The sequence below is a fragment of the Sphaerodactylus townsendi genome, linkage group LG07, assembly GCF_021028975.2.
Source record: "Sphaerodactylus townsendi isolate TG3544 linkage group LG07, MPM_Stown_v2.3, whole genome shotgun sequence".
NCBI lineage: Eukaryota > Metazoa > Chordata > Lepidosauria > Squamata > Sphaerodactylidae > Sphaerodactylus > Sphaerodactylus townsendi.
The window spans coordinates 829,443-842,129 of NC_059431.1; the positions used below are offsets into that span (position 1 = coordinate 829,443).

Here is a 12,687-nt window from a genome sequence, read left to right on the forward strand (position 1 = left end):
GTTAATGGACATCCTGGACTCAATGCAGTTTGTGAGAACAATGGAACCGCGTAGTTTCCCTCTCGCTGAGGGTCTCCATCCTTCCAGATCGCTGCAGTCAAAAGGCAAAACGAAGGCAGCCTGGTTCATTTCTTTAAAGCCTTTTAAAGGAAATACTGATACTGCTTATATCAGAGGTGTCCAACTCTGGCGCTTCCAATGTTCGTGGACTACAATTCCCATCAGCCCCTGCTGACAAGGCCAATTGGCCATGATGGCAGGGGATGATGGGAATCATAGTCCATGAACATCTGGCTGAAGGCCCAGAGTTGGACACCCCTGGCGCATATCAATATTGCTGAGGCTGCTTTCCATTGCTTTTGCATCTTTGGGGAAAATCCGGCTGTGGATCCATGAGAGGAGTGGGTGGGGGGAGAAAGGGGGAGAGGGAGGGGCCCATTCCTCCCCTCCAGGAAGTCGCACACTTTTTTTTTTCCTAAAAGCAACTTCTGGTAGAGCAGCCTCAATAATATTGATATATCATATAAGCCATAGGTGTCAAACTTGTGGCCCTCCAGATGTTATGGACTACTGTTCCCATCATCCCCTGCCAGCAATGTGCTGGCAGGGGATGATGGGAAGCGATAGTCCATTAAACATCCTGGAGGGCCACGAAGCTCTGACCACCTATGATTCTCAACCATACCAACACATTACGCTTTCGAGGGTAATATCTTGCATTTTGAGTGAAGGCAACAGCTGTGAGTGTGATTGTGGCAGACAGTGGGGCTCCGCCTTGCATCGAAAGAGGGAAATGCCAGGAGGCCCCACTGCAAAGGGACCGTGGGGCTAGGAGAGTCACAGAAAGCACTTCGTGACTAATGGACACACCCTTTTGGGATTCAGGGAGAAAAATACCACTGGGAAACGGTCAGTGGAGAATGGGACATGTGGAAAATGTGGGCAAACAATTTGCAGCCCCCAAAATAGCCATCGCCCTGTCTGGAGGGAGACAGGGCGCAGCGAAAAAATTTCCGACCGCAGAACATAAACCAGAGTTGTGACCCAACAACCAAATCTACGATGCACAAGCCGCCGCAGCCTGCTTGCCTGAAAACCAACAGCCTTCTGGCTCGCCAGCCCCCTGCAAGAGACCCTCTTGAAAGCTGGGCCAGTTGCAAACTCACAGCCACACAAGGTGGGCGGAACACAAACGACAAAACCCCACAGGAAGGAAGGATCCCCCAGAGAATGCAACTTTGACATACTATTCCAGCAACCTGGGCATTCATTTCCACGCCGGTTGTGTGTATAAGAAGCTTTAAGCAAAATGTACACGTTGTTAAGGCTTCAAATGTGCCTAAATCTCTGACAAAGTTAGAAGGACCTGTGGAGTCAATCACGGCATGGACATCCAACTTCGCAAATGTTGTGGTCTCCTTCTGTGGCCTAAACGAGATCAAGGGATGGTCACGGGCAAAGGGGTCCCTAAAGGGAACCACTTATATCAAGAGCTCACAGGTAGCATGGCACACTTCACTTCCCATTAAGAGTAGCAGCATGTCCACAAAGTTCAAAGAAAAAGGGAGGAAAGGTTTGTACAGCGGCTCAGGACAGGATCTGGAAATGGAAGGGGGAAATTGCAGAGCGCACACCGGAAGGAAAATGGCTGAGGTTTCACATGATGGGAATCCCTACCTGAGCTACCCAGAGGTATTGCTGCTGCGCTCCCACCGAGGGCAATCGGCCCATTTGCAGAACTGTCTGTCATTGTACAGGCTCTGGAAGTTGCGTGGCTGGGAGAGGCGGGACTCCCACTGCCCGAGCACGCCCACCACAGCTGCCAACGTCTCATTCGTTGCCTGTTGATGAGCAGCCCAAAGGTATTTCTGCAAAGCGCTGCAACCTGCCTCACCTCTCGGCCTTAACGTGACAACTCTCTGGCGTGCCAATCAATCAATGTTGTGTGTGTGTGTGTGTGTGTGTGTGTGTGTGTGTGTGTGTGTGTGTGTGTGTGTGTGGAGGAGTGGGCTGTGTGGTTGGAGTTTTGTTTTTTTAAAGGAACAGCTCCTTTCTCACTGGTGTTTCTCCCAGGAATGAAAATACTCAGCCTGTGTGTCTCACCTGTTTCTCCTAAAGTCATAGTAAAGGGAGGAGATTCCTCCTAAGCTGGCCTCTAGTTACGTGGAGCTGTTTCCTCCTTTTAAAAACTTACTGAGGGATCAACCCTGGGGTGATCTGTTCTTTCCTTCCTGCCCAGAGATCCGGCCTTGTCCACCCGTCCAACTTCCTCCCCAGCCAAAACAACAGCCTGGTGCCTTCGTTTGAGAGGGTCACGGGCAGGGTGGTACCAGCTGGGGGCACCAGAGATGTGGAAAAGGCTCGCTGCGTAACTAGACACTGGAAGCTGATTCCCCCTCCGGCAAAAGGGACAGAGGAACAGAGTCAGCTCCACGTAGACGGAGTTTTCAGCAACCACTCTTGGCACTTCTATTTTTGCAGCTGACGTCAGACAAAAGACAGGGAAGGAGGGAAGGCCGGCAGGATGGATCCCACTTGGACACTAAGTGTGAACCTCGCAGGAGGACGTCCAGCACGTCCACCAGTTGTGAAGGCTGTGGACTGACGAGGAGGAATGCCAAAAGTCACCAAAAGTCACTCCTGCGCGCAGGGAGACGGGGTCCGTGTGCCCGACAAGTGGACACGTGCCTGCAGCAAGCTACGCAGGCTGCCACGTCTGCCAGGTGCCACGTCAAGAGCAGGTGGCCAGGGAGTTCAAAGGAGGGTGGCGGCCTGTCATCGGTGAAAAGGAAAGGACTACTGGGAGCCTGCAGATGAGCAAGTAGAGATTTGTGCTAGTGGGACTTGCAGACCGTTCTTAGGGGAGCTTTTATTTCCCATTAGGAGGGGCTGCAAATGCAATCCTTAGTAGCCTCAAGATAGGAGAATTCAGTCTCCTGCTTATGCGGGGGATCACCTTGGAAGAAACCCCGATCTTCCCAAGTTGTCATTCAGAAAACCGCTTCACATTCTGGCCTATCTTCCCCAAGAAAGCAGAATTGCAAGGAAAATCTGTCCCTTTCCTATGCCCCCAATTTTACCCACCCTCAACAACTATAAAACAGCAGCACAGAGTCTGGGAATTGTCTAGTACGCCTCCTCAACCCATGGGTGCAGATTTTCTCTCTTTAGAAACTAAAAACTGAAGAACGGTGGGCTCGGGAAGGAGCGGCGAACGCTGGATTTTAAATGGTTTCCCAATTATAATCTGAACTCCATTCCTGACAATGCACTTAAAGAGCCACTTCACACATTTCGTTTCCTACGTGCAGAGGTGGGATCCAACCAGTTCTCACCACTTCTCTAGAAGTGGTTACTAATTTTTTCCGAGTGCCGAGAAGGGGTTACTAAAGCAACCTCCCTGCCCAATAGGGACTGGAGGTGCGTGTGTGCGGCGGCGCCACTGTTTGAATCCCGCCACGATCGGAACCTGTTATTAAAATTTTTGGATCCCACCACTGCCTACGTGCCTACTTGAGACGTCTTACATCACGGCCTAAAAACCGAACGTGTGAAAACGCACATGTACGTGTGGCAACAAAACACCCCATACAGAGAGCTGAGATTGACTGGAAGCCAAGATCACAGGATACTTGGGAGCAAACCTGGACTTGCTTGTGCATAATGCGTGAGGTGGCGCCAAAGAATGCTGACGAGCCACAGAAGACGTATGGAGGCGTTCTGTCTTCCTGATGGCTACACTGCATTGTTCACCCCTCCCCCCACCTTTCCCCAAACCTCAAATCCATTTCCTGCTCATAAAATAAAACAGATACAAACCCTAGGAGCAAGGAGCCGAAAAGCTGTTTCCTCCCCATTTCATGTCTCTGCACCAATCTCAGCAAAAAAGGGGCCACCTCTGGAGACTTTGGTAAAGGAGAAGGGGCTGAACCGGCCACCCCTCTGACGCTGGCCGAATGCGCACGTCAGGAAGGGGGGCTGACCGGTCAGCTGGTGTGAAGGTGTGTGGAAGTCTCTTAGAGATGCAGAAAAAAGGGTGAATCCAAACCCCAGCCCCCACCCCACACACAACCCAATCTTAATCCACACAAAAGAAAAACTGGGACCGTCTACAAATTCACCTGCAGCGGGTGCAAACGTAAAATGTGGATAATTGAATCTGCCAGCGGAGCCTCCCAAAAGGGACCAAGGTGGTTTTTACAAACTATCCCCGGCCTCCAAATTATTTCTGATCCAGTAATTTTACTCCCTGTTCACATGTTATTAAAAGGGCTGGTCTTTGCAAAGGTGATATCCTTCATTTACAGGTTGTTTTGCAGGAAGCTCCAGTGAGCCTCTCTTCATCAACCTCTAGCCCAGGGGTGTCGAACTCTGGCGCTTCAAATGTTCATGGACTACAATTCCCATCAGCCCCTGCTGGCATGGACATGCCAGCAGGGGCTGATGGGAATTGTAGTCCATGAACATCTGAAGCGCCAGAGTTCGACACCTCTGTTCCAGCTGGTAAGAACAGAGCACTTCCACCTCCCTCCCCCAAAATTGTTGATCTGACTATTCTGTTTTGCATGAAAAGAAAACCCCTCCTACTGATTCTGAAGGGAGGGGTAGAGGCTGTCTACACAGTTCTGCTCCAGAAACCCCTGGGACCACTCTCCAAGCTGACACAAGGCCGATTTGCAATGCATGCTGGGACACACAGTCTCCATATGCCATTTCGCTACTGGATAAAAGACTGCTTACTTTGGGGTGCATAAAATGGAGGGCTGTTTAATCGACTGTATGACAAGTATGACAAACATGACATGGTGAATGAAGACCTTCTTTCGCAGGGCAGGAAGAAGGAGAAGAGCAAATTATTCTGCTAACAGTTCTGCTAGTAGGCAGGTCTGAGGCCCGGCCAATAAAAAGGGACACGCATAATTTGATTTTAACCTTTTAAAAAAAGAACTTGTGGAGTTACTAGAACAAACTTTCAACCACCTTTTACAATTTAAAATGAGGGCCGGCTGCTTGCCACGGCCGGGAAAGCAGGAGGGCTGCCCCTTCGGCACAACCCTGCACAGAAAATGTCCCGGAATTGTCCTGGAAAATGAACAAGCAGTGCGCAAAATGTCCCGAAAAATGAACAAGCGGTGCGCAAAAAAGCTCAACACAAGCAAAATAATGCCGGGCAGAGGCAAGACCTCTGTCCATTTCCCCTCTGCGAGATGCCGCCCTCATCATCATCCCTCATCATCAGCACGTGGCTCACCCACAGCTCCGTGTCAGCAGCAGGCTAATGATGTCAGACAGGAAAACAGGCACAGAATTTTGCTCGACAGCTGCTTCCTCCTGGGGGAAGCAGCTCCATTTCACGGGACATCACGCGCAAGACTCTGAACTGGCAACAGGACTCCTGGGACACAGAAAAGCTAAGAACGAAACCCAACTGCTAACATGTTGCGGGATGAGCGAGTGGAACCCTAACTTCCCATACCCTCATTTTTGAAGAGACGGAGCCCTCGGCAGAAATATGGCTGCTTTTGCAGCCGCTGGGATAGAAGGGCCCACACAAGCCAAGACAATGGCCAGGGCAGAGGCCTCTCGGGAGCTAGATGAGGGAGGGGGACCCCCAAGCCAGATGCAGAGCGACTCTTCTCTTGGCACGAAAGCATTGCGGGTACAGAATTTTCAGCTTTGTCACAGACATACGAATGTTTCTCACTGACTCCTGTTTGTGGGAACCAGACTGCACATTCTGACCCTGGTACAGACCGAGTGGCTTTTGCTATCTTAAGACAGGCAAGGTGTCTCCAATGCAAATGTCAAGACTGGACTTTTTTGGGGAAAAAAGAATGGGTAGGCTGTTCTCTTGTGAGAGCGTGCAGAGTGTCGTTATCCATCTCACACTGTTTAGCGTGAAGCAAGTTCCAAGTGCCCCTTGTGTTTCATCTGCATGCAGCCTGTAATTTTTTTTTTTAAACCACGAATTTGTCTTGGCCTTATCAAGAAACACTGTACTTAACCTCCCTGCTTGGAGCCAGTCGGCGTCAGCACAGAAGCAGCGGTTCCTCCAGAATAAATTTCATCCCGATAGTCCCTTCCCAAGCCAGAGACCTCGCCTCCCCGCTCCCACACCTGGATAAAAGCACGACCCAGCAGGGCTCTCGGAAGCTGCCTCAACCGGTTACCACACCTAGACCCCACCTGTGAACCTTCCGACACCTGTCCAGGTCCAAAGGGATCCAGATCAGCCTTCCAGACCAGAGACGTGCACCCGGCGCTTCAGAGTTTGCTTATGCTAGGCTCAAATGAAAATGAGGAGAGGATCGTAAAATTAATCTTTCGCTTGTTTGTTTTTGGTTTCTCCTGGCTCCATTAACACAAAGAGGTGCACGTCCTACCATAGGAGGAAGCAATGGCTGTTAAGTTTTACAGTTATAGCGGAAAGCGCTGATCGCCCCTTCCCCAGGGCTTTCCTCGTTTACTGGATGTGGCAGGCAGTGGAGGAGGTGGCTTGACAGCACATGCAAGTGGGGTTGACCGACTTCGGGGGGATCAGGTCGAGGTCCTCGTCGTCCGGGATCTCGTCTAATCGATACCCGTCCTTTAGCAGTTGGATGTTCAAGTCCTGGTTGATCTGCTGCGGACAAAGAGTCAACGAGTCAAATGGGCGGGAATCCAATCTCACCCCAGTTAGAAATGCATCTGGTGACAAATCACACACACACACACACACACACACACACACACACACACACACACACACACACACACACAAGAGGCATCGGCGAGGGATCACACACACACACACACACACACACACACACACACACACACACACACACACACACACACACACACACACACACACACACACACACACACACACACACACACACACATCTGGTCCTAGTTTTAGAGACGGATTCTAGATAAGAGGAGGGCACGTTTAGAAAGCATGGCAGATCAGGTCCAATTCCCAGCGTATGAGTCAGCAGTGTGATATGGCAGCCAAGAAAGCCAATGCGATTCTGGGATGCACCAATAAGAGCATAGTGTCTAGATCAGGGGTCTTCAAACTATGGCCCTCCAGATGTTCATAGACTACAATTCCCATGAGCCCTACCATTTGGCCATGCTGGCAGAGGCTGATGGGAATTGTAGTCCATGAACATCTGGAGGGCCATAGTTTGAAGACCCCTGGTCTAGATCAAGAGAAGTAATTGTACCTCTCTACTCTGCATTGGTCAGACCTCACCTAGAGTACTGTGTTCAGTTCTGGGCCCCGCAATCTAAGAAGGATTTTGACAAGCTGGAATGTGACCAAAGGAGCGGCTTGTAGTTTGGGTTAGAGCTAGACCAGGGGTAGGGAACCTGCGGCTCTCCAGATGTTCAGGAACTACAATTCCCATCAGCCTCTGTCAGCATGGCCAATTGGCCATGCTGGTAGGGGCTGATGGGAATTGTAGTTCCTGAACATCTGGAGAGCCGCAGGTTCCCTACCCCTGAGCTAGACTATGCTGGAATATGGAGGCTTAATTGACTCTCCAGGACAAGGGTGCACCTGGTCCTTATCTTGGAGCATACCTTTGGAGAAGTGCAGGCTTGGGAACGGCTTGTGGGCTGGGGTGTAACGAGGCAAACTGTAGCCCTGGGCAAAACCTGATTGCATGCCCCCCCCTCCCCCCCATGGGCGGCCACTCCACCACGACCAAATTTGTTTTGCACCAGGACATTGGTGCCTGCAGGGGGTGCATTTGTAGACATATCAGCACCAAATTATCAGCGTATCATCAGGAGACTGTCCTTATGCTACTCCCCAAGCTTGGTGAGGTTTGGTTCAAGGAGTCCAAAGTTATGGACTCCCAAAGGGGGTGCCCTCATCCCCCATTGTTTCCAATGGGAGCTAATAGGAGATGGGGGCTACAGTTTTGAGGGTCCATAACTTTGGCCCCCCTGAACCAAACTGCACCAAACCTGGGGGGGTATCATCAGGGTAGTCTCCTGATGAGACCTTGAAAGTTTTGAGACTGTGCCTTCAGAAATGTGCCCCCCCACAGCCTGCAACCCCCATTGACAGCAATACAGAAAACTCAATGCAGGACAAAGATTCTTGGGCAAATCTCTGGGATGTTCCTGCAGGGGGCACATTTTTGGATATATCGGCACCAAAACTTCAGGGTATCATCTGGAAACTGTCCTTGCCCAATGGGCATTACAGCCCTGCTTGTGGGAGGGTGTTGGGGGGAGGGGAACTGCCTATCGACAGAGCAAAGACAGGGGGTATGATGTGGGAACTGAGGAGCCAGCCAGCTGTGGAAATCCCTTTTGTGACTTCAGTTTTGACAAAGACTGTAGCCTGTTTCAACTCCAATCAACAAATCAATTTTGCCTCCTCTGAGTATATTTATTGGGTAGCTCCGCAGAATACGACGAGGAGTATAAGGAAGTGAAACTCACCTCCGCTGAGGAATATCCCGAGGAGGAATATCTGGACATATCAAAGTCATCGTCACTGCAGAAGAAGACAAAGCCGAATGAAAAAAGGGAGACTCCGTTACCAAAACAAACCCTCTTTAGCACACAGAACACTCCTGTAAGTCACTCCTCATCAGGATTCACAGGGCGAAGAGCCCGGCTGGGTTAGGCCGAGGGCCCATGCTTGCCCAGTATCCCGTTCCCACCTCCAGGAAACAAACATAAAGGGCCTTTCCACTTTTCTCCTAGTATCTGGCATTCAAAGAACATGTATATGTCGAAGGCTTTCACGGCCGGAATCACTGGAGTGTTGTGTGGTTTCCGGGCTGCATGGCCGTGTTCTAGTAGCACTTTCTCCTGATGTTTCGCCTGCATCTTTGGCTGGCATCCTCTGAAGATGCAGGTGAAATGTCAGGAGCAAATGCTACTAGAGCACGGCCATACAGCCCGGAAACCACACAATACCCCAACATGTAGATGTGTAACCTAACCCCTTCATGAGCATGCTTCATAACCCCTTCTAAATGACAGCTGGACCTTCCTTCTGGCAGGTGCCGTGTGCAATTTAGGACTGAGTGCACAACATGTACCGTGTGCAAAACCTGATAAGGTAAGGGCACCTGATTGGTACCACATATGTGTATACCGTATATACTCATGTATAAGTCGAATTTTTCAGCACATTTTTAATGCTGAAAAAGCTCCCCTCGACTTATATGCGGGTCATTAAAATTTTTTGTGTATTTTTACTTTGCCGGCCAGCAGGGGGCGCAGTTTTTATGCTAGAGGCATAAGACTCTCCTGATGATACCAGCCAAGTTTGGTAAAGTTTGGTTCAGGAGGTCCAAAGTTATGGACTCCCAAAGGAGGTGCCCCCATTCCCCATTGTTTTCAATGGGAGCTATTAGTAGATGGGGCTACCCTTTTGAGAAGGCTGCCCATAATCCTTTGGACTCTTCTGAACCAAACTTCACTAAACCTGGCTGGTCCCATCAGGAGAGTCTCTTTATGATACCAGCCAGGTTTGGTGAAGTTTGGGTCAGGGGATCCAAAGTTATTGACCCCCAAAGGGGATGCCCCATCCCCCATTGTTTACAATGGAAGCTAATAGTAGATTTTTCATTTCTGATAACATCCCTCTTAAAATCTAAGCCGCCGCCAATTACGTTTGGACATACAGATGATGGCGAGTGAACTCAGCCATACCAACTCCTACCTTGGTTGCTGGTTGAGCTTGGCGTTTTGTACTTTTAAAGTTATTGTTGATACCATATTGTTCTTGTTGACCCTCTTTTCCACTTACAGAGCCAGTTTACTGTTTTTCTTTGAAATAAATATTCAAAAACATTTAACCTACTGAAGCCTCAATTGATGCTGCATTTCCCACCCTCGACTTATACGCGAGTCAATAAGTTTTCCCAGTTTTTTGTGGTAAAATTAGGTACCTCGACTTATATGCGGGTCGACTTATACACGAGTATATACGGTAGATAGCACAGACAATAGAGTGATGTGTGCCTGCAAACACCTGTGGTCTGGCGAAGCACTTTGTCAGTAGATAGCAATAAATAGAACTGCACTGGTGACTATGTGTCTGTTTGTTCTTGTCTACATTGCGTCCTGCAAGGTGGTCTACGAGTAACTCCACTGCTTCAACAAAGACTTCCATATCACCATCTTGGTTACCCTCAAAACCCTGAAAAAAGGTTGGCATTTCCAGTTCACACACTTGGAAACTGAAATTACCATATCCAGTCAAACCCCACAGCCAAAGGTTTGCCCGCAGTGGTGTGAGAAGAGTCTTTAAAAACTCGCAGACGGCAAACTGCCCATGTAATAAAGGCCTTTTTCATGGTGGTGCCGCATCTGTAGAACGCACTGTAGACAAAAACCTTCAGGCCTTCAGATGCCAAACAAAGACCCTCCCATTCTGCATCTGGTTAGTTATTTTTATTTTTATTTTTATTTTATTTTTTATTTATTATTTAAATTTATAGACCGCCCAATCCCCAAGGGGCTCTGGGCGGTGCACAACATCATCTATGTACAATATATAACAAGGGTCACAATAGTGAACATAGGTACTAAAATTCATTAAAACCATTAAAACCATGTAAACAGTGGTCAAAAACAGTAACAATAAAAATGGCCGTCCCGCAACCCAATTCCTTTAAAAACCACCCCAAAAAGAAGGGAGCGACCAAACTCCTCCCTAAAAATGGCAATAAATATGCAAGAACAGATTATAAAAATAGGGAGCAAGAGAGCCAGGGAGCAAAGCAAAAAAGGGGGGCGGGGGGGGGGGGGCACCTCAGCGACTGGACGCTCCAAAGGCCCGGTGGAACAACTCGGTCTTACAGGCCCTGCGGAATTCACCAAGGTCCCGCAGGGCCCGGACAGCTGGAGGAAGAGTGTTCCACCAGGCCGGGGCCAGGGCCGTAAAGGTCCTGGCCTGCGTGGAGGCCAGCCGCATCATTGAGGGGCCAGGAACCACCAGCAAATTGGCCTCTGCCGAACGCAGAGGCCGAGTAGGGACATATGGGGTGATGCGGTCTCTCAGGTACGAGTTATCATGGATGAGTTTATGCACCTCTACGATTTATTGCCATTCATTTGAGACGGACGGGTTTTGTTGCATTTGATCAACTTTTGTCTGTGGCAGCTCTGAGCAAACACCCAAGGAGAAAAGAGAGCCATAAATACTTTAAAATAGAATAAAGGAATAGCGGAGTTTGCTAATGGCAGCATCACCCACCTGTCAGTGTCCAGCGCTACCAACGGCTTCTCGTCAGGACTCTGGTCTAAGGAGGAATAGCCTTTATTGGGAACAACCAGCCTGAAATTAAAAAAAAGAAAGAGTGACTATCTATGCAACTTTATGCAAACGGTAGGAAGGAAGTGCTTTCTTTCGTCAGGTGATACCAGGACAAACACAAAGACTGAAAGCAACTGAACAACAAGCTAGGAAAAACCGGCTGTCCAGGAGGGGCTGTTGGACACAGCATTACAGAGCATTATCCTGTTATTTTAAATACATTTCATATGCCTTCATTAAATCATGCCTGAGAGTTCAATGTGGCGATTTTTGCACAGGAGGTGTTTGAGAGAAAAGAAGAACTCTAGAACGGACAATACTGATCAGTTTAATGATGATAATGATGGCGAAGAATTTAACTCTTCTCAGACATTTCCCTGCACTAGTACATCAATTCATATATGCAGGCCTACACATGAAACACATATAATAATTTCATAATTGATGGTCTTTATTTGAACCTGAATGTGCAGGGGTTCCCTAAGGCCTGAAAAATGTTTCAATGGTTCATTCAGGGTCGGAAGGTTGAGAAAGGCTGCCTCGGTCCCTTGAAAGCCACAGTTGTTTTGCCCTTTCCTTTGAATTCAACCCCCCCTCCCCCCACTCTTTTTACAATGAATATTTTATAAAGACTTTTTTACTTCGTGCAATCTATTTCTCGGGGATATTTCTCTCTTTTTAAAAAAATGTTTTATTTTTGCAATTTAAAATGGAATAATACATTACATAGAATAGGTACAAACTTCTGAACAACAAAAGAAAAAGAAAATATCTTAACTATAGGTCTTCAATATTGTCCAATCTTGTTGCATATAATCTTAATCAATTAAGTACCTGCTTATCTTCAGCAATGACCTCTCATTATTACAAATTTCATTTAACAGTCAACTGAAAGAAATTCATGGTATACAAGATTGACTTTAGCTTATACCTAACAAGGAAAAAGAAAATAACAACACCCTAAGAAAAGGGGAGGAAAAAAAATAAAAAGAAAGAGAAGAGAGAAAAAGGGAGAGAGAGAGAGGGGAAAAAACCCTAGAAAAAGGCATCAATGAAGGAAGGAGATATTTCTCTTAATCTCTTGCCCATATGCTACATGGCACAGGTGCTACTAGATTGGTTATAAGTTATTTTGTTATTAGGGTGGTGTGGGTTTTCCGGTTGTATGGCCGTGTTCCAGTAGCATTTTCTCCTGACGTTTCGCCTGCATCTGTGGCTGGCATCTTGGCACAGATACAGATGAAACGTCAGGAGAAAATGCTATTGGAACATGGCCATACAACCCAGAAAACCCACAGCACCCTAGTGATTTTGACTGTGAAAGCCTTCGACAATATTTTGTTATTGTTCTAGTACTGTGCCTTCTCAGTGGGTCAGACTAGTGCAGTAGTGGCGAACCTGTGGCCCTCCAG

General features: G+C 48.2%; 1 protein-coding gene across 2 annotated transcripts in view; it reads right to left on the reverse strand.

Annotated features, from left to right (window-relative positions):
• Window positions 1–4,747: 4,747 nt before the first annotated feature.
• Window positions 4,748–12,687, reverse strand: part of FAM219A (family with sequence similarity 219 member A) — a 92,187-nt gene continuing 84,247 nt past the window's right edge. The window contains exons 4-6 of one of the 2 annotated variants that reach the window (XM_048502832.1): window positions 11,216–11,296; window positions 8,443–8,497; window positions 4,748–6,619 (exon numbers count right to left, since the gene is read on the reverse strand). In XM_048502832.1, the coding sequence (XP_048358789.1) occupies window positions 6,464–6,619; window positions 8,443–8,497; window positions 11,216–11,296 (292 nt within the window). In that variant the 3' untranslated portion in view covers window positions 4,748–6,463. Of the gene's footprint in view, window positions 6,623–8,442; window positions 8,498–11,215; window positions 11,297–12,687 lie in introns of both variants that reach the window. The other variant, XM_048502831.1, reaches the window with a different exon arrangement.